The sequence below is a fragment of the Oncorhynchus kisutch genome, linkage group LG15, assembly GCF_002021735.2.
Source record: "Oncorhynchus kisutch isolate 150728-3 linkage group LG15, Okis_V2, whole genome shotgun sequence".
In the NCBI taxonomy this organism is placed as follows: Eukaryota; Metazoa; Chordata; class Actinopteri; order Salmoniformes; family Salmonidae; genus Oncorhynchus; species Oncorhynchus kisutch.
This window is the reverse complement of record NC_034188.2, coordinates 54,833,403-54,855,464: the sequence shown is the minus strand read 5'-3', so window position 1 is coordinate 54,855,464 and position 22,062 is coordinate 54,833,403. Positions and strand designations below refer to the sequence as shown.

Sequence of the window (22,062 nt, the reverse complement as noted above, 5' to 3'; positions counted from 1 at the left end):
TTTGGCATGTACCAACTGTCTTAAAGCAACTGTCTTAATGCATCAGAACCCAAAAGCTTGTTTAACTTCATTGTTTGGAAACAATGTAATCGTAAACAAACACTGCATAGTTTCAACACATGGTTGAAACTATCATCTTGATCTCATAACATTTCTTCAGACCCATCCCTCAGCTGTTCAGCCACACTGTGGCGGGCTGGCCGTATTGTTGATGCTTGAAACTCAGATCGCCACTTTACATTGAGTGCATGTTGCATTGGTGGTGCTTAGGTCAGCACACCTTACCTTGGCTATCTGGGGTACACTGGGAAGCTGGTTGAGGCCTGCCAGAGAGATCCTGTCATGGTGTGTCTTTGTCCTTGACCTGGGTGATGATTGTACAAAACCAGTATCAATAACCGCATCTTAAAGAAGGTAGGTTATGTGCACATTACAAATACAGAATTCCTATTTCTACAGTGAAAGTTCTGACTAGTGTAAAATAACTTATATTTGGAAATAAATGTTCACAAGGTACTGTAGGGTTAGTGTGACTATAACTATGGGTCCAGACCACGGCCCTACTGTATCTTATTATATGACTGAAGCTATCTGAACATGATGGATGAACTCCTGGCCCTGCTGTAGTTACCTGAACATGATGGAGGAACCCCTGGCCCTACTGTAGTTACCTGAACATGATGCAGGACCTCCTGGCCCTGCTGTAGTTACCTGAACATGATGGAGGAACCCCTGGCCCTACTGTAGTTACCTGAACATGATGGAGGACCTCCTGGCCCTGCTGTAGTTACCTGAACATGATGGAGGAACTCCTGGCCCTACTGTAGTTACCTGAACATGATGGATGAACTCCTGGCCCTACTGTAGTTACCTGAACATGATGGATGAACTCCTGGCCCTGCTGTAGTTACCTGAACATGATGGAGGAACTCCTGGCCCTACTGTAGTTACCTGAACATGATGGAGGAACTCCTGGCCCTACTGTAGTTACCTGAGCATGATGCGGAGGAACTCCTGGCCCTACTGTAGTTACCTGAACATGATGGAGGAACTCCTGGCTCTACTGTAGTTACCTGAACATGATGGAGGAACTCCTGGCCCTACTGTAGTTACCTGAACATGATGGATGAACTCCTGGCCCTACTGTAGTTACCTGAACATGATGGATGAACTCCTGGCCCTGCTGTAGTTACCTGAACATGATGGAGGAACTCCTGGCCCTACTGTAGTTACCTGAACATGATGGAGGAACTCCTGGCCCTACTGTAGTTACCTGAGCATGATGCGGAGGAACTCCTGGCCCTACTGTAGTTACCTGAACATGATGGAGGAACTCCTGGCTCTACTGTAGTTACCTGAACATGATGGAGGAACTCCTGGCCCTACTGTAGCTACCTGAACATGATGGAGGAACTCCTGGCTCTACTGTAGTTACCTGAACATGATGGAGGAACTCCTGGCTCTACTGTAGTTACCTGAACATGATGGAGGAACTCCTGGCCCTACTGTAGTTACCTGAACATGATGGAGGAACTCCTGGCCCTACTGTAGTTACCTGAACATGATGGAGGAACTCCTGGCCCTACTGTAGTTGCCTGAACATGATGGAGGAACTCCTGGCCCTACTGTAGTTACCTGAGCATGATGGAGGAACTCCTGGCCCTACTGTAATTACCTGAGCATGATGAAGGAACTCCTGGCCCTACTGTAGTTGCCTGAACATGATGGAGGAACTCCTGGCCCTACTGTAGTTACCTGAGCATGATGGAGGAACTCCTGGCCCTACTGTAATTACCTGAGCATGATGGAGGAACTCCTGGCCCTACTGTAGTTACCTGAGCATGATGGAGGAACTCCTGGCCCTACTGTAGTTACCTGAACATGATGGAGGAACTCCTGGCCCTACTGTAGTTACCTGAGCATGATGGAGGAACTCCTGGCCCTACTGTAGTTACCTGAGCATGATGCGAAGGAACTCCTGGCCCTCTGCCTCCTCGTGCTTCAGTGACATAATGAGGTTCCCCAGACTGCTGCCTGTGCAGTAGTAGTTCATATGCTCCTGAAGAAGAAAGAGAGAGAGGCAGAGTGAAAGAAAGATAGAGGGGGAGAAAGTTAGGGAGGGAGGGAGGGAGGGAGGGAGGGAGGGAGGGAGGGAGGGAGGGAGGGAGGGAGGGAGGGAGGGCAAGAGAGTCAGACAGACAGTGAATCACTACACAGTATGATGAGACAGTTTAAAGAAGTTACACACCTTCAAATAAGGTCTTACACTCAATATTTCACAGATCTCTGCATAATTTAAGTCAATTACACGTTCCTTTTCCAAACAACTGATTCTTAATTTGTGTGAGTCCGGAACTATTGAACATGAATATATATTTAAAACATGCTTAGTCATAATCCCAGAGCAGAATTATGCCTGAAATAGGAACAACACTGAATGGAGAAAGACTTAAAGAGGGATACACACCCTTACAGAGAACACACACACACATATCAACATAAACACACACACAGACACACAACACACCCTTACAGAGAACACACACACACGTACACACATCAACATAAACACACACAAACATACACACATCAACATAAACACACACACACCCTTACAGAGAACACACACACACACACCCTTACAGAGAACACACACACACATACACACATCAACATAAACACACACACAGACAAACAACACACCCTTACAGAGAACACACACAAACATACACATCAACATAAACACACAACACACCCTTACAGAGAACACACACACACACACCCTTACAGAGAACACACACACACATACACACATCAACATAAACACACAGACAAACAACACACCCTTACAGAGAACACACACAAACATACACATCAACATAAACACACAACACACCATTACAGAGAACACACACACACACACCCTTACAGAGAACACACACACACATACACACATCAACATAAACACACACACAGACAAACAACACACCCTTACAGAGAACACACACACACATACACATCAACATAAACACACAACACACCCTTACAGAGAACACACACACACACACCCTTACAGAGAACACACACACACATACACACATCAACATAAACACACACACAGACACACAACACACCCTTACAGAGAACACACACACACGTACATACACACACACAACACACCCTTACAGAGAACACACACACACACACACACATCAACATACACACACACACACAGACACACAACACACACACAGACACACAACACACCCTTACAGAGAACACACACACGTACACACATCAACATAAACACACACACAGACACACAACACACCCTTACAGAGAACACACACACATACACACATCAACATAAACACACACACAGACACACAACACACCCGTACAGAGAACACACACACACGTACACACATCAACACACAACACACACACAGACACACAACACACCCTTACAGAGAACACACACACACACATCAACATAAACACACACACAGACACACAACACACACACAGACATACAACACACCCTTACAGAGAACACACACACACGTACACACATCAACATCAACATAAACACACACACAGACACAACATCAACATAAACACACACACAGACAACACACACATGCAGGCGCAGACCCCCCTTCCTCCCCCACTCACACACCCACACTATTACTACAAGTCAAATAGGCCTTGACTCACCCTGCCCAGGAAGTGTTTGCGGTAGGCCCTGGCCGTGCTGTTACACTCCAGCCTGAAGCCGAACCCCCCCGCAGGGCTCATGCCCCCTCCGTCATCCTCCTCACAGAAGCTGCTCTCCGAAGAAGTGGGGGTGCCTGCAGGTGCCTCGGCATCCTCAATCCAGTAACCCCCAAACTGGGGCAGGATCACCTGCGGGTATGGGCTACCCTTCTCCAGAATCTAAGCCACACAGCAAAGGGGCAAGGGGTTTATGTACCAAAATATCCCCATCCACAAGAATAGGGCCATATAAATAAACAGTTGTTATTTTACCCCCCTTTGTCTCCCCAATTTCGTCATATCCAATTACGGTCTCATCGCTGCATCTCCCCAAAGGGCTCGGGAGATGTGAAGGCCGAAGGCGTCGTCCGAAACATGACCCGCCAAACCACGTTCCTTAACACCTGTCCACTTATCCCAGAAGCCAGCTGCACCAATGTGTCGGAGGTAACACTGTTCAAGTGACGACTGAGGTCAGCCTACAGGCCCCCCCCCCCCCCCCCCCCGGCCAAACCCTCCCCTAACCCGGACGACTCTGGGCCAATTGTACGCCGCCATATGGGAATCCTGGTCACGGCTGGCTGTGACACAGCCTGGAATTGAACCCGGTCTGTAGTCACTCCTCAAGCACCGCGATGCAGCACCTTAGAACACTGCCTAGAGCTTGGAACTTTGATCATAAATGTGCCTGTAAAAGTTATTTGAGCCTTGTTTTACATTGACCAGCAGTATGTGCATTACTGGGTGTGTGTGTGTGTGTGTGTGTATACTGTAAATGTGGGTTTGTGTTGTTCATGCTTGTTTGTGCATCGTGTTTTGATCCAATTGATATGATCGTATCAGAGCGCTGACTCACGTCCTCTATCCGCGGGTATGGGATGTAGTCATCCTGTCAGACAGAGAGAGGAGAGACACACACAGATCATTAACCTTACAAGCTGGAATAATTACAGCCCTGTTCAAATACTTCAGAGAACGCCTATTTCCTTCCTCCCTTCCGTAAATAAATCCCTGATCTGACAAGGCTGGGTAGGTGAATGCTATGAAATAGAACTATTGCTCACACCTATCAATTTGTGTGAGATCAGTGATTGCTTCAAGGAAGGGAGAAGGCAGGTTGTGTTTGTAAAGAACTCAAACAGGGCCTTGAACTACATTACAATGAGGTCAACTGAGGCAGTCTGTCACTATAGCAAGTGTGAACACAGAAACTCAGGGTGAACATATATACAGTGACTTATTCCACAGAAAAAACTGATGGTCCAATGAGTGATGCAACACAATGAAACAAATGAATCAAACAGGCATACATTGATGGAGGAGTCTAAACCTTCCGACAATCTCAGGGATACGAGTCTCAGGATTGACTCTGTGAGCCCCTGGGTTCATCATTAAGTCACTGGGGCTGGTTAGCAGTCAGCTGGTGTATGACCTTTAAACCCGCTGTGATATGATGTTCACAGGGACGGACTGGGACTAGAAATAGGCCTGCGTATTTCTATCACACTGCCCCATTTTGTCCCTCGAGGCCCACCACGCAAGCCCATTTTTTTTTTTACTTGAGGCACCCATTATTATTATTATTATAATTTTGCACAAACATTTTTTTTTTTTCTAGACAGATGGACTAAAGATGGACCAGCCCATCTGGCATTTGCCAGAATTGCCCTACGGCCAGTCCATCCCTGGACGTTCACCATCGACTCCAATCGATCTCCATGCCTTTGTTTTTACACTGTATATAGTCCCAGGAGATTGAGGGGAATCGCATTCATTCATGCACAGCTCTTTGTTATTTTATGTTAGCCTACGTTTTGTCCTGGTTGAGGGGGGGGGGATCTTAAGAGAGTGCTAAGTCATTTAGAGAGTGGTGAAACTACTCCAGTGGCTGACAGGGCTAGCACAGAGGATGACCACCATCGCAGTCAAACAAAGAAGGGATGGAGGGGGGGGGGGGGGGGGGGGGGGGGGCAGATAAAGGAATACGTGAATAAAGGAATGGACAGAGGTCAATGCATCATGACAGAGAAGCATGCCTAGCGGTGACACTGACGTGTGTGTGTGTGTGTGTGTGTGTGTGTGTGTGTGTGTGTGTGTGTGTGTGTGTGTGTGTGTGTGTGTGTGTGTGTGTGTGTGTGTGTGTGTGTGTGTGTGTGTGTGTGTGTGTGTGTGTGTGTTTCTCAGACCTTGCTTCTCTGCGAGTGGGGCTTCGTCTCCTCCGATTTAGGGACCTGGTTAGGGTCACGCATGTGGACGGAGGGTCACAAGGGTACAAAAAGATCATTCCTGGACTTACACTTAACTCCCAAATCAGTTACTGTACTTATATACTGGACTGTAGATTCTCTGGGTAAACATTTGATTGGTGGAACCCAGGGAAAATATTTGCTTGGTAATAAGAAGTGTTTGCGTAATATATGCAGAGCCAAGCCGACATGCCTAGTTGAATTGTTGACATCCTGAATTGCACAATTACCAATCTACTGGAAAGACCTGTGGAGAAAGATTTCTGTGCATGTGGGAAGAGGCTCTGAAGCCCGAATCCTTACCACACACACAGATTCTCTCAAGTATTTTACCAGACTTAATCATATCTCAATCATCCTTATCCCTACGTTTCATTATCGATTTCATTGGTAGACAAACACACTACTCTGTATATTGTACTCTGTTTGTGGGAAGGCCATTAATTAAGACCTACCACACACACAGAATCTCACAAGGCATTTACCAGACTTAAACCGTATCCTTATCCCTACCTTCCATTATTGATTTCAGTGGTCAACGCACAAATTGGTCTGTCTATCTAAGCAGTTTTCAAAGAAAAAAACTGGTCTGTCTATCTAAGCAGTGGTCAACGCAGAGACTGGTCTGTCTATCTAAGCAGTGGTCAATGCACAGACTGGTCTGTCTATCTAAGCAGTGGTCAACGCACAGACTGGTCTGTCTATCTAAGCAGTGGTCAACGCAGAGACTGGTCTGTCTATCTAAGCAGTGGTCAACGCACAAACTGGTCTGTCTATCTAAGCAGTGGTCAATGCACAGACTGGTCTGTCTATCTAAGCAGTGGTCAACGCACAGACTGGTCTGTCTATCTAAGCAGTGGTCAACGCACAGACTGGTCTGTCTATCTATCTAAGCCAGGGCTGCCCAACACTCTTCCTGGAGATCTATTGTCCTGTAGGTTTTCAGTCCAACCCTAATTTAACATATCTGATTAATCTGGTTACGGTCTTGTTGAGCAGCTAATAAGTAGAATCCGGTGTGTTAAATGAGGGTTGGACTGAAAAGCCACAGAGCAGTAGATCTGCATGTGTTTGAATGATCCTCGTCCTCCAGTGATGCTTGCCTCCGCCTGGTCCCAGATCTGTTTGTGCTGTATTGACAATGACCATAGGAGTTGGCAATACAGCAATAACAGATCTGGGACCAGGCTAGCTCAGAGAGACAGACAGTGGAGGGGATGGGGGAACAGCTACAGCTCAGTGGGGGACTACTTGTCAACACCGCTGGGTTAGATCAAAGCCAGGGGTCTGTCTTAATACATCCATCTTCGATCCCACTGAGACGGGCTTTGTGATCAACCATTCCAGACAAAGTCCTTTCAACTGTTCGGCCATCGATTGCTCTAGTCTAGTTAGTAGTGCGGGTCGATGTGACGCTGTGGGGACAGCGAGGGGTCTGGTAAGGATTGGCTCAGAGGTGGCAGCGGGCCTGTGTGGCCTCTGTCCTCATTCCTCCTCGCCCACTTGTTATCATGCGCTATCGATCTCCTGTCCTCCTCCGCTCACTCTCTCTCTTTCTTTCAAAAGCTCCCCCACTGTCCCCAAATTGGCATGGCAGAGCTGCCACCACCACCCACCCTCTTCCTGCCCCCATCCTGCCTAAAACCCCAATCCCACAGAAGATCCCAGAACCCCATAGACACAGTGTAGCAGAACAGGTCAGAGAAATCAATGTTTTTTTTAGAGGGAGCTCGTTAACTTGGTCTGGTTCGGCTCATTACTCAATCAGGACCAGAGATTGGACCCGTTGTTCTCGGCTCCTCAAATTAAGTACGGCCCGCGTTCCCCCTCCAAACTCCCCTGGCTTAATAACGGACCCTTCTGCTCGTTAGGGGAGGACCCTTGATTAAAATCTCAGAAAGTGATGAACGTGTCGTGCTTTCATCACCACGTCCATGCCAGCAGCAGTGGGAACTTAGAGAGAAGAGAAGGAAGGAGAGAAGGAAGAGAAAGAGGAAGGAGAAGGAGGAGTCTTACCTGCATCCTTTCCAGCATGTCAAAGAACTCGGCAGACTGAACCAAATAGAGAAACAGAGGTGATTATTTTACTACAATGCCATACAGGTAGAATGGATGCAGTTCTAGTGTATCAAATTGTCCTGGACCAATGTGATCACTAGAAGTGGAGTGCACTGTATTTCCTAAATAAGCACTACATTAATTCATGGCGGATATTTTCAATTAGGGTTTATTTGGTATAGGTTGAGGTATGGCTTTGGGATGTCCACAAAGCATAACACCAGTGTGAGATGGTTTAAAAACCTCTACAGGATCGGTGGGTCTCCCGCTGGACGGTTGAGCTAACATAGGCTTATCCGATTAGCATGAGGTTGTAAGTAGCAAGAACACTTTCCAGGACATAGACATATATGGTATTGGAAGAAAGCTTACATTCTTGTTAATTTAACTGCACTGTCCAATTTACAGTAGCTATTACAGTGAAAGAATACCATGCTATTGCTTGAGGAGAGTGCACAGTTATGAACTTGAAAAGTGATTAATAAACTAATTAGGCACATTTGGGCAGTCTTGATACAAAATTTTGAACAGAAATACAATGGTTCATTGGATCAGTCTAAAACTTTGCACATACACTACACCATCTAGTGGCCAAAATCTAAATTGCGTCTAGAATCCCAAGTCATATATTGGCCTTTCTGTTGCATTTCAAAGATGGTACCAAAAAAACTAAAATGCATGTTTTTTTCATTGTATTATATTTTACCAGATCTAATGTGTTATATTCTCCTACATTAATTTAACATTTCCATAAACTTCAAAGTGTTTCCTTTCAAATGGTATCAAGAATATGCATATCCTTGCTTCAGGTCCTCAGCTACAGGCAGTTAGATTTCCATATGTCATTTTGGGCAAAAATTTGAAAAAAAGGGTTTGATCATTCTTTTTTGGGGGTATTTCTATGGAAACGGAGAGAGGTCTGGTCACTGAGGCTACGTTCCAGGCTGTCTAAATTGAGATGTACACGAGCTAAACACGTCATGTGATATAGAAATCTGATGCCTGACTGGGCAGTCTGCAATGTAGCCTTGAACGTGACCTGAAACTTCTCAAACCCAGTAACTACAATTATCACACCATGATCATCTCCAGCGAACAGCATTTCCACCCTGGTTCCCAATAAGAGCTCATTGAGCCGAGGCAGAGCACTCAAGGAAGGACAGTCCTACACCCTCTCACACCCATATGTACAGTATATTATCCAAACACAGAAAACCACACCTACTCCACTTCCTCAAAACAGTCACTCCAGAAAAATAATGGGCTGTTGTTGTGCTCCTGGCCTTCTATGAAACTATACTGAAGTTCTGGGTCAAAATCTATTGACAGGAAGATGGTAAAAATGTAAAGAATGAAAGTACAGACAACTAAATATTGGTGATAAATGTTGTGCATTATCATTATTGTAATAATCAGCAAACAGTTCAAATAACTAATGTCAATATAGGGACCACTCCGAACTCTGTAACGGCTGTCTTGAGTGGAAGAAGGAGAGGACCAAAGCACAGCGTGGTTAGTGTTCATCTTTTTAATAAGAAACTGAACACTTCAAAAATACAAAACAATAAAGTGACAACCGAAACAGTTCTATCTGGTGCAGACACACAAAGACTGAAAATAACCACCCACAAAACACACAGGAAAACAGGCTCCCTAAATATGGTTCTCAATCAGGGACAATGATTGACAGCTGCCTCTGATTGAGAACCATATCAGGCCAAACACAGAAATAGAAAATATAGAACAACTAACATAGACTGCCCACACCAACTCACGCCCTGACCATACTAAATCAAGTCAATACAAACGATTAAAGGTCAGAACCGTGACAGAGCTCAATGAGAGTGGAGATCAGGAAGTCAAGTTGTAATTAACACATGATCCCATTATACTTAAAGTAGCTGTCTAAGATTTCTATGGAATATGACCTACTACTATGAAATAGATTTCCTTCCCAAAAAGTGTTATTAAGTAGACCCTATGTTAATAAGCAGCTTTTCTGTGTGACCCTGCTTTCCAAATTCACAAACAACACAATGTTGTGGGCAAATACCAGCCATTATAAATATTATAAATAAGCAAAGGACGAGTCAAAAACATTATTTGGATAGAATATGAGATTTAAAAAAATGATTTAATAGGTGATGGAAAGAAAAACTCAAAAAGGCCTTGACAGTTTTTGACCCGGAAGAAGATCCATCTTGGATTACAACGTTGTTTTATACAGTGTTGTCCAGGCCTTTTCGTGTCTTTACAACGGCTGACAGTCAATCAACAAACACGTAGCTCTCTATGTGACAGTCGAAAGTCATACTCGGGAAATGTGCTAAAAGCACAACGGATGAGGAACACAATCAACTACATTGTTTGAATCACAGGTTTCAAGGTTGCCAGGTAGAGAATGCAGACAAAGGCAGTCAAAACAAGAGGCACCAGTAAAATGCCCCTTTTCATACAGTGAGCCTAACGCCAGTTAAATGTACTTTTTAGGTCATATTTTATGCAAACACTAATGACAAAGCTGAACACAAACACTTTGAAAGGTGTGGGCTTAAATGGATCACTGAAATGACTGATTCCCTTATCTACACGGGTAGAGATAACTCCCGATCAACGCAGCCATTAAACCCAAGGCATTACAGCAACATGTTATATCATAGTCTAACACCACCAGCAATACCACTATAACCCACCAAGACCTGGAAAATCCATGTCTTACCTTGAGATATACAACCTAGTACTCTGTAAACCAGGAAAACCAGGGAAATGATCCATTTCCCAGCAGTAAAAACATCTCTTTACTGTAGCACCGATCCACCTGAGCTCAGGTGAACATGCTAATCTCACAGCTGTCAGTGCAGTGGGATTTATCATTTAGTTATACATTAACCTGCCACAGAGGCCTAAACCCACACAGCTAGTCCCACAGAGTCAACACAATGAGCCAGGCTCACACAGCCCTACAGATGGGCACTGTAACCTTGGTGATTCATCGTCGTCCCCCGTCTAAGGTGAGAGAACTGCTGAGGGCCACTGGGGGTCGTGGGGGAACTCCTAGAGGCCAGATGGAGATCTATCAATCGGACACCAATCAGAGAGGAACCGTTTTGTGAGCGGAGCCTGAACCGGCTGAGAACCAAGAGATCGGGTCTGTCTGTCCTCTACTGCCTCCAGAGTCTAGATGTAAAATACCCACCCATCTGTCTGTCTGTCCTGCTCCCTCTCTCTCTCTCTCTTCTCTCTCTCTCGCTCTCTCTCTCTCTCTCGCGCTCTCTCTCTCTCTCTCTTCTCTCTCCTCTCTCTCTCTCTCCTCTCTCTCTCTGCTCTCTCTTCTCTCTCTCTCTTCTCTCTCTCTCTCTCTCTCTCTGCTCTCTCTCTCCTCTCTCTCTCTCTGCTCTCTCTCTCCTCTCTCTCTGCTCTCTCTCTCTCTCTCTCTCTCTTCTCTCTCTCTCTCTCTCTCCTCTCTCTCTCTGCTCTCTCTTCTCTCTCTCTGGTCTCTCTCTCCTCTCTCTCTCTCTCTCTCCTCTCTCTCTCTCTATCTCTCTCTCTCTCTTCTCTCTTCTCTCTCTCTCTCCTCTCTCTCTCTCTGCCTCTCTCTCTCTTCTCTCTCTCTCCTCTCTCTCTCTCTCTTCTCTCTCTTCTCTCTCTCTCTCTCTCTTCTCTCTCTCTATTCTCTGTCTCTCTCTCTATATATATACATATATAGACAGTGCCTTTTGAAAGTATTCAGATCCCTTGCCTTTTTTCACGTTTTGTTACATTACAGCCTTATTCTAAAATTGATTAAATACATGTTTGTATTCATCAATCTACACACAATACCTCATAATGACAAAGTTTTGCAAATGTATTAAACATAAGAAACAGAAATACCTTATTTACAGACCCTTTGCCATGAGACTCGAAATTGAGGTCAGGTGCATCCTGTTTCCATTGATCATCCTTGAGATGTTTCTACAACTTGATTCGAGACCAGTTGTGGTAAACCTTCCAGAAGGACAACCATCTCTGCAGCACTCCACCAATCAGGCCTTGATGGTAGTGGCCAGATGGAAGCCACTCCTTAGTAAAACGCACATGACAGCCCACTTGGAGTTTGTCAAAAGGCACCTAAAGACTCTCAGACCATGAGAAACGATATTTTCTGGTCTGATGAAACCAAGATTGAACTCTTTGGCCTGAATTGCAAGTGTCACGTCTGGAGGAAACCTGGCACCATCCCTACGGTGAAGTATGGTGGTGGCAGCACCATGCTGTGGGGATGTTTTTCAGCTGCAGGGACTGGGAGACTAGTCAGGATCGAGGCAAAGATGAACGGAGCAAAGTACAGAGAGATCCTTGATGAAAACCTTCTCCAAAGCACTCAGGACCTCAGACTGAGGCGAAGGTTCACCTTCCAACAGGACACCGACTCTAAGCACACAGCCAAGTCAATGCAGGAGTGGCTTCAGGACAAGTCTCTCAATGTCCTTGATTGGCCCAGCTAGAACCCGGACTTGAACCAAATCGAACATGTCTGGAGAGACCTGAAAATTGCTGTGCAGCAACACTCCCCATCCAACCTAACATAGCTTTAAAGGATCTGCAGAGAATTGTAGAAACTCCCCAAATACAGGTGTACCAGGCTTGTAGGATCATACCCAAGAAGACTCGAGGCTGTAATCGCTGCCAACGGTGCTTCAACAAAGTACTGAGTAAAGGGTCTGAATACTTATGTAAATGTGATATTTCCATTTTAAAAAATTTAAACATTGTAAACATTTCTAAAAACCTGTTTTTACTTTGTCATTATGGGGTATTGTGTGTAGATTTACAGGAGGAAAAAAATGTTTTAATCCATTTTAGAAAAAGGCTGTTACGTAACAAAATGTGGAAAAAGTTAAGGGGTCTGAATACTTTCCCCAATGCACTGTATATATATATATATATATATAGTCTCCCCCTCTGTATTTCTCTCTCTCTTTCTCTCTCTGCCCTTTACTGCCTGGCCCTCCACAGAGACTAAGCGGAGCTCAGCAACATCTCTCTCTCGCTCTCTCTCTTATCTCCCGGGGAAACCTGCTGCGCCCTGCGCTGTCCACACCAAGATTAGAGGGAAGGACTGGCGCTGGGAGGATTCTAACACCACGGTCTCCAGGCGCTCGGCACGTAACCAATATTCACCCAGAGGCCACAGCACTATCGTTGCCGTTTTGACTGTAACACCAGTGTTGCGCTAGTGTATAATATGTTATATACGTTATGTTATTCTAGGGAAATTGTATTTTCATAGCTAGGGCTGACAGTGAAGACTTGCGAAGAGCAGAATCACAACCTCTGTATCATCAAAACAGTTGCTTGGTGAGAAGCTGAGAAGTCCACAGATAGTCATTGTTATGTAAACACCATCTGAAAAGTACCAGCGGCCTGGCTTTGGCCCCAAGTTAGAGCAGGTCCACCAGAGCCATGGCCCAGTGAGACACGGGTTCGGGCCCACGTAGTTGGAAACAGACAAGTCTGAGCCTTTTGGGTCAAACACTGGGGTAAATCTTGAATGTACATGCACCATTGACGTACCATTGAATACGCTTGAAAGTAGAACCTGTAGCTCTTATTACCTGGTGGTAATTCAGGTAATTGCCCTTCTGCAGAGGCAATGTGTAACTCAACTACTAAACTATTGGAATTAACTGGACAGACAGTAAGCCATAATGTACAATAAAGTATGGAAGCTCTTCCTAATGATCCCTGATAACAGCTACAGTAAGAACAGTACCTGAGTCATCGTTAGCATTCAGTTAGCATTCCGATAGCCTGGTCGAGATAGAACCAGAACCGCAGAGCTCCTGAGAGGCCAGTCTCCACTGCTCTCCTGCCTGCACAGCTGACTTCAACTCTGGGCACTGGGAGAAAAGCAGCAGGGGGCGTTGTGGGGGTGGTGTGGTGTGGGCCTCTGACAGGGGTTCTCAGACTGTGTGTTTGTGTCAAATCCAATCAAATTGGATTGGTCGTGTACACAAATAGGCCGATATAATCGGCGGTGCAGCGAAGTGTTTGTGTTTCTAGTTCCAACAGTGCAGTGTATGTGCGTGCGTGGTGTGTGTCTTTTACCCTCAACAGCATAGACACACTTTTCCCCAATTGCAAACACTCTTTCAATCACACTTTCTCTCAACCAAATGTACCAGTTGTCCCCTCTTAACAAATGAAGCAGTTACACAGTACTAGAGTGCGCTGTCATCAAGGCATCCTTTACCACAACACAACACTGCAATACACACTTAACTCTTCTGGCTCCTCAGTCGGACTAGAAAAAAACGTCCACTGTTAATTCAACAAAAACTGTTCTCGCTCTCGCTTCCTTTTCTTTCACAACCTGGTCTTCAACCGCCTTCATTTCCTTTATTTCTGCCTCCAACAGCCCTTTCTTCAAACAAAACCTCCCTCGTCCTTCATTTTCTCCTCGGAGAATGTGAGAATTGAGTGGTCTCTGCTATGTTCAGCTTTCTCTTATGTCATTCAAAGCCACAAACAGGAAAGTCCTGTTGTTCATTGACTAAGTGGAACAGGTCCTGCCTGTGTGTCTACTCACATTTCATTTCATCCTCATTCAACTCCTTTCATTTGAATCCTCTCGTTCAGGACAAGGAACATTTACATTTTCAATATGCTGTTTACACACTTTATTTTTGTCTTAGAATAAGGAAGACTTGAGACTCGGAAGTGGTTCCTTACAAAATGACTCATCACATTATGAAATGTGTGTATGTGTGTGCACAAACGCACACAAACACACGTGTGAAGTACTCGATCAGAGAAGTGTCAGCCTGGCAGCTTCACTATACTACTAGAGATGTCTGGAACAACAGCAAACAAACTATGCCATACCAGCTACTAGCAGTGAGTTGCACAACTCCAGCGGGCTGAATTAGGTGCAAATGATCTCCTTACAACCAGATGATGTCATTGTATCGGTAAGCATAGAAATAGTGCACATAGAATAGATCCACTGCTTATCAAATTGGCTTTCAATGAGAATGACAGATCTATAATTCACATTGTATGTGTCACACCCTGATCTGTTTCACCTGACCTTGTGATTGTCTCCACCCCCTCCAGGTGTAGTTTATTTCCCCCAGTGTATTTATCATTTATTATTTATGCCTGCCTTGACCTCGAGCCTGCCTGCCTTGACCTCGAGCCTGCCTGCCTTGACCTCGAGCCTGCCTGCCTTGACCTCGAGCCTGCCTGCCTGCCCGCCCTTTGGTACCTACTGGACTCTGAACTGGTTTTGACCTTTTGCCTGTACACAACCATTCTCTTGCCTACCCCTTTTTGGATTAATAAACATCTAAGACTCCAACCATCTGCATCTGGGTCTCGCCTTGTGCCCTCATAGTATGTGAATTTGTCGGGTCGGCCCACAAAGCTACGTACCAGACCTTTAAAGAGCGTCTGAACGCAGCGATTCTGTGTTTCTCTACTACTCACTAAGAAAAACTAGACTTCAGTCTTGAGGGTGTGGTTCGATGTGGCAGTTACTGATGTTTGTCCCCCATGAGACCATACGAAGAAAGCCGGTATTACCTCCTCAAAGTAGTCAGAAGTCATTTAAGATTTTCAAAAAACATTATTGTGTAATTTTACATCCGGCTAAGTTGTTTGGTGCAGTATTTCTCAAGTAAAAAAAAGGTGTTGTCTTGTGTAAACAAAGTCAGATTTGCTGCTCTGATGGGCAGGTCTGCCTCACTGCAGTATGTGTGATCTGCGGTAGGATTGGATAGATGTCTATCTCGTGTCAATGGTCAAATGAGCATCGTTGAAATCCAAACCCAACCCTCAAGTAAGTCAAATGATGAACTCTATTACAAAACTCAGGTTTGGACAAGACCGACTTGAAAAACCAAATGATCCTATTTACACTTCGTAATCAATTTTGAAACTAGAAAAAATGTTTCCGACTAGCATGGATGGCGCATAGACCGTTTGCTATGAGAGAAGTTGTTTATTGCCTTTAAAAACCCAGTCAGTATCATCACACTATGGAAATGACTGATCAAGGGATTGACTATGAATAATCCCAAATCAAATCAAATCGTATTTGTTACGAACACAATTGACAGCAGGTATAAAAGGTGCAGCAAAATGCTTGTGTTCTGGGTCCCTCAACAGTGCAGTATATTAATCAAGAGTTGAGGTACTATGCATAGTAATAGCCTCATCATGTATGTACACTATAGGATACAGTATAGATAATGATTTAACTCCCCATCTCTGTGTCATACTGATTCCCCCTCTCTGACTTCACTCTTTATTTCTCTCTTTCTATTTCTCTGTATGCTACACTTTCTATTCCTTAACTCCCTCTTTCCTCTTCTCTCCCACTTCCGTGTTAATCTCTCACCCTTCTCCTTGCAGACTAGAGAAGGGGGGCCAGCCTGCTTCAAGGTGACGCAACAAAAATCCAATGAATTTATCCTCTGCAGCAGAGGTAACTCTGGGTTTTCCTTTCCTGTGGCGGTCCTCATGAGAGCCAGTTTCATCATAGCGCTTAATGGTTTTTGCAACTGCACTTGAAGAAACTTTCAAAGTTCTTGAACATTTCCGGATTGACTGACCTTCATGTCATAAAGTAATGATGGACTGTCATTTCTCTTTGCTTATTTGAGCTGCTCTTGTCATTATATGGACTTGGTGTTTTACCAAATAGGGCTATCTTCTGTATACCCCCCCTACCTTGTCACAACACAACTAATTGGCTCAAACATATTAAGAAAGAAAGAAATTCCACAAATGTACTTTTAACAAGCTACAACTGTTAATTGAAATGCATTCCAGGTGACTACCTCGTGAAGCTGGTTGAGAGAATGCAAAGCTGTCAAAGGGTGGCTACTTTGAAGAATCTCAAATATAAAATATGTTTTGATTTGATGAACACTTTATTGGTTACTACATGATTCCATATGTGTTATTTCATAGTTTTGATGTCTTTTTTGATGTCAATTTTATTCTACAATGTAGAAAATAGTACAAAAAAATAAAAACCCTGGAATGAGTAGGTGTGTCAAAACATTTGACTGGTACTGTCTATATTTGTCACGCCCTGACCTTAGAGCTTCACGGTTGTTTTTCGTTTGTTGTTTTGTTGGCGACATTATCTAATAAAAAGGGAAAAGTACGCTCACAGCGCTGCGTTTTGGTCCACTTCTTTTGACGGCCGTGACAGTGTCTGTCCTCTACCCACCACCAAAGGACCAAGCAGGGGGGGGGGGGGGGGGGGGGGGGGGGGGGGGCAGATGACGTGGGCGTCGGTGCTGAGGGGTGAGTCCGAGACCGAGGAGGAATTCTTGGACCGTTTGAGCAAGGAGTGGTTGGCAGTGGAGAGGGACGAAAGAGTTTGGAGGGGTTGGAGTCTGGAGCAAGACAGTCGCTTTGAGGAGCGTGTGACCCTTCAGGCACCATGCTTTGTGGTTACACGTCGCCGGTACGCATCCACAGCCCAGTGCGTCCTATGCCAACGCCCCGCAGTTGCCGGGCTATGGTGAGCATCCAGCCAAGATGGGTTGTGCCAGCTCTGCGCTCCCGACCTCCGGTGCGTCTCCACGGCCCAGTATATCCTGTTCCAGCTCCAGGCACCCGGTCTCCAGTGCGTCTCCACAGCCCGGTAAGCACTGTGCCAGCTCTACGCACCCGGCCTCCAGTGAAGATCCATGGCCCGAAGCCTCCAGTGGCGATCCATGGCCCGAAGCCTCCAGTGATGATCCATGGCAAGACGCCTCCAGTGATGATCCATGGCAAGAAGCCTCCAGTGATGATCCATGGCAAGAAGCCTCCAGTGGCGATCCATGGCCCGAAGCCTCCAGTGAAGATCCATGGCCCGAAGCCTCCAGTGGCGATCCATGGCCCGAAGCCTCCAGTGATGATCCATGGCAAGAGGCCTCCAGTGATGATCCATGGCACGAAGCCTCCAGTGATGATCCATGGCATGAAGCCTCCAGTGATGATCCATGGCAAGAGGCCTCCAGTGATGATCCATGGCACGAAGCCTTCAGTGATGATCCATGGCACGAAGCCTCCAGTGATGATCCATGGCATGAAGCCTCCAGTGATGATCTATGGCAAGAAGCCTCCAGTGCAGATCCATGGCACGAAGCCTCCAGTGATGATCCATGGCACGAAGCCTCCAGCGAGGAGTCATGGCACGAAGCCTCCAACGACGGCCTCCAGTCCGGAGCCTCCAGCGACGGCCTCCACGAGAGTCCCCACACCAGAGGCGCCACCAATGCAGGGTGAGCCAGAGGTGGAGCGGGGTCTACGTCCCGCACCAGAGCCGCCACTGCGGATAAATGCCCACCCGGACCCTCCCCTATAGGTTCAGGGGTGTGCCCTGACCTTAGAGAGCCGTTTTATTTCTCTATTTGGTTAGGTCAGGGTGTGATGTGGGGTGGGCATTCTATGTTTTGTTTTCTATGTTTCTTTATTTCTATGTTTTGGCTGGGTGTGGTTCTCAATCAGGGACAGCTGTCTATCGTTGTCTCTGATCGGGAATCATACTTAGGTAGCCTTTTTTCCCTCCTTTCAGTGTGGGTAGTTAACTTTGTTTGTGGCACTTAGCCCTGAAAGCTTCAAGGTTGTTTTCTCGTTTGTTGTTTTGTTGGCGTCATTTTTATAATAAAAGGAAAATTAACGCTCGCCACGCTGCACCTTGGTCCACTTCTTTCAACAGCCGTGACAATATTTCTATAAATAATGGCCCTACATTAAAATAGTCCACAGAAAGACAAGTGTTAGATCTTATTGAATCTGGCAGCTCCCTCTGCCTCTCTCTAGTCTCCACTATGACCTCTAAAGAGTTACCCTCTATGAACAGTGAATAAAGCCCACCCAGTCCTCATAGGGCTGACTCACTATGCGTCATCAACACTATTCATTTTAAAGTGCACTACTTTTGACCAGGCTCTGGGAATAGGGTGCCATTTAGGACGCGAACAGAGTCTGCTCCCAGGCTACCATGGCTCCTCTCAGAGGTGTTCTGATTAGCCAGGTTCAGACAGTGCAATGACACCATTTTCAGTTTTTCACTCTATTGCACAGAGCCAAACAATACCGTGCTCACTTGGGTATTTACTTACCATACTGTCCTTTCCAGCACGGTCCCAGCAACTATGGTGGATGGGTAACCATGCCAGTTTGTCTCAGTTCAACTCTGCTCTGTAGTGTGAAAATGGTATAAGTGAGACGGGCGTGAGGTGGTACGTGTCCTACCTTCATGGTGGGCGGGGCTGTGCGGGGGGGCGATGGGGGACAATCTCCCAAGGGCACGTTGGAGATAGTCAGCAGTTCCTGCTTCCTGGAACACATCAAACACAACAGAAGATATCATGATACGGCATCATGATGTCGCATACAGAGGATGCGGAGGCACAATGATAGTACAGAGGACGGATTCTGCATCACATATCACCCTACTTCACGACATACACCGGGGTAGAAGTGAGAAATATAATTTCCCTAGACTGTGCAGCAGCTGGTAGGGTCAAGCCTAGTTATAGTCCATGTATATAACGTTAGCCCAGAGTTACTGCTGCATTCATGTGGTCAGGAAAAAGCCCAAACCCTACTCATACGCCTAGAAGGAAAGAGAGGCTGTCTGGCTCATAGACTAAAGTCTAGGTCTTCAACATATCCAGCCAACTGAAGTAGTGGGTATCCAAGTGTGTTTGCGGGGCTTGTAACGGAGATCTATCAATCAGATGCCAAGGAACCGTGTCGTGAGTGGAGCATGGACTGGCTGAAAACCAAGACCCCTCTGCCTGTGTGTCTGTCTCTGTCTGTCCTCTAATGCATCCAAGGCTGGCCCACCACAGAGCCTAGATGTAAAATATCTGTATCTCTCTCTCTCAATTCAATTCAATTCGCTTTATGGCATGACGTAACAATGTACATATTGCCAAAGCTTTGGATATTTACAATATAAAAAATGAAGAAAAATGAGAATAAAAATTGTCAACAGGACAACAGTAACAACAATAACCAAGGGCCAAAATAACCATACATTCAACAATAACAATAAGCATACAGTAGAGGACATGTACAGGTTGATTGGTCTGTCAGACACTGTCCCTCAACTTATGGCAGGCAGCAATGTAGTGCGCTGCCAACCCACAGCTCTCTGCGTCCTCCCACAACAAGACGGGTAGCCTATCCTCATCAGAGAGGTCTTTGAAACCTTGAATAAGGGTTTCAAAGACCTCTCTGATGAGGATAGGCTACCCGTCCTCTCTCTCTCTCTCTCTCTCTCTCTCAGAGGTCTGTGGAGAGTATCTTTAGCCGAGAGGCCTGATGATGACTTTCACTCAGATCCTTAGTGACCAGCTGACATGGTTGTTGAGAGGCCCCCAGGGGCCTCCAGGGGGCCGGGGTCTCCTTCCAGGAGAATGATCACACATTAAGACGTTCATTTATCAGGAAGACAGAGTGGGGATTCAGAGATGGACGTGAGAGGCAACAGGTTGCCAATTAGTCACATTCTCTTGACCGTTATTTAGTCAGTTATCGAACACAGGATTTCATTCCCAGACTCTTTTTTTCATCCATAGTTTTTCCCCCTCTCGTGTGTCAAGTCAGTGTGGCCCAGCTGAGGACTGTGGACTGGAGAGACCACACTCATTTAGTGTATTGCCGTCGGTTACAACAGGTGTTACAATACAATACTACAACAGCATTTCACTTACTGTGAAATGCTTACTTACAAGCCCTTATTAACCAACAACACAGTTTAAGAAAAATAAGAGTTTAGAAAATATTTACTAAACAAACTAATAACACAATAAAATAACAATAACGAGGCAATATATACAGGGAGTATGGGTTAGTCAAGGTAATTTAGGTAATATGTACATGTAGGTAGGGGTAAAGTGACCATGCATAGATAATAAACAGCGAGTAGCAGCAGCGTAAAAAAAAAAGACGGGATCAATGCAAATAGCCCGTGAAGCCGTTTGATTAGCTGTTCAGCAGTTTTCTGCCTTGGGGGTAGAGGCTGAGGGAGAGGTTGTTGTCTTGGTACCACACTGACCCGTCTCTGACCTCCTCCCTATAGGCTCAGGCCTACCACCGTTGTGTCGTTGGCAAAATTAAGGACGGTGTTGGAGTCGTGCTTGGCCACGCAGTTGTGGGTGAACTGTGAGTAAAGGAGGGGACTAAGCACACACCCCTGAGGGGCCCCCATGTTCAGGATCAGCATTGCAGATGTGTTGTTGCCTACTCTTATAACCTGGGGGGGTGGCCTGTCAGGAAGTCCAGGATCCAGTTGTAGAGGGAGGCATTTAGTCCCAGGGTCCTTAGCTCTGTGATGAACTTTGAGGGCACTATGGTGTTGAACGCTGAGCTGGAGTCAATGAACAGCATTCTCACGTAGGTGTTGCTTTTGTCCAAATGGGAAAGGGCAGTGTGGAGTGCAATAGAGATTGCGTCATCTGTGGATCTGTTGGGGCGGTATGCGAATTGGTGTAGGTTTCTGGGATGACGGTGTTGATGTGAGCCATGACCAGCCTTTCAAAGCACTTCATGGCTACCGACGTGAGTGCTACAGATCGGTAGTCATTTAGGCAGGTTACCTTGTTGTTCTTGGGCACATGGACTATGGTGATCTGCTTGAAACATGTAGGTATTACAGACTCGGTCAGGGACAGGTTGAAAATGTCAGTGAAGACACTTGCCAATTGGTCAGCGCATGCTCTGAGTACACTTCCTGGTAATCCATCTGGCCCTGCGGCCCTGCGGCCTTGTGAATGTCTTACTCACTTCGGCTACGGAGAGCGTGATCACAGTAGTCCGGAAAAGCTGATTCTCTAATGCATGCTTCAGTGTTGCTTGCCTCGAAGCGCGCACATAAGTAATGTAGCTCGGCTGGTATGCTTGTGTCACTGGGCAGCTTGCTGCTGGGCTTCCCTTTGTAGTCCGTAATAGTTTGAAAGCCCTGCCACATCCAACGAGCGTCAGAGCGGTGTAGTACGATTCA

At 45.8% G+C, this 22,062-nt stretch overlaps 1 protein-coding gene across 15 annotated transcripts in view; it reads right to left on the bottom strand.

Moving 5' to 3' along the window:
• The window catches only part of LOC109905515 (rap1 GTPase-activating protein 2), a 100,398-nt gene that overhangs the window by 21,134 nt on the left and 57,202 nt on the right, over nucleotides 1-22,062 (bottom strand). For 4 of the 15 annotated variants that reach the window (XM_031790565.1, XM_031790557.1, XM_031790553.1 and 1 more), the window contains 6 exons: nucleotides 19,305-19,389; nucleotides 8,019-8,054; nucleotides 4,613-4,645; nucleotides 3,718-3,936; nucleotides 1,956-2,059; nucleotides 286-364 (listed from right to left, as the gene is read on the bottom strand). In XM_031790565.1, the coding sequence (XP_031646425.1) occupies nucleotides 286-364; nucleotides 1,956-2,059; nucleotides 3,718-3,936; nucleotides 4,613-4,645; nucleotides 8,019-8,054; nucleotides 19,305-19,389 (556 nt within the window). Of the gene's footprint in view, nucleotides 1-285; nucleotides 365-1,955; nucleotides 2,060-3,717; nucleotides 4,646-5,942; nucleotides 5,988-8,018; nucleotides 8,055-10,779; nucleotides 11,344-13,815; nucleotides 13,945-14,325; nucleotides 14,436-14,631; nucleotides 14,732-19,304; nucleotides 19,390-22,062 lie in introns of those variants that run through there. The other 11 variants (XM_031790555.1, XM_031790554.1, XM_031790552.1 and 8 more) reach the window with 9 other exon arrangements.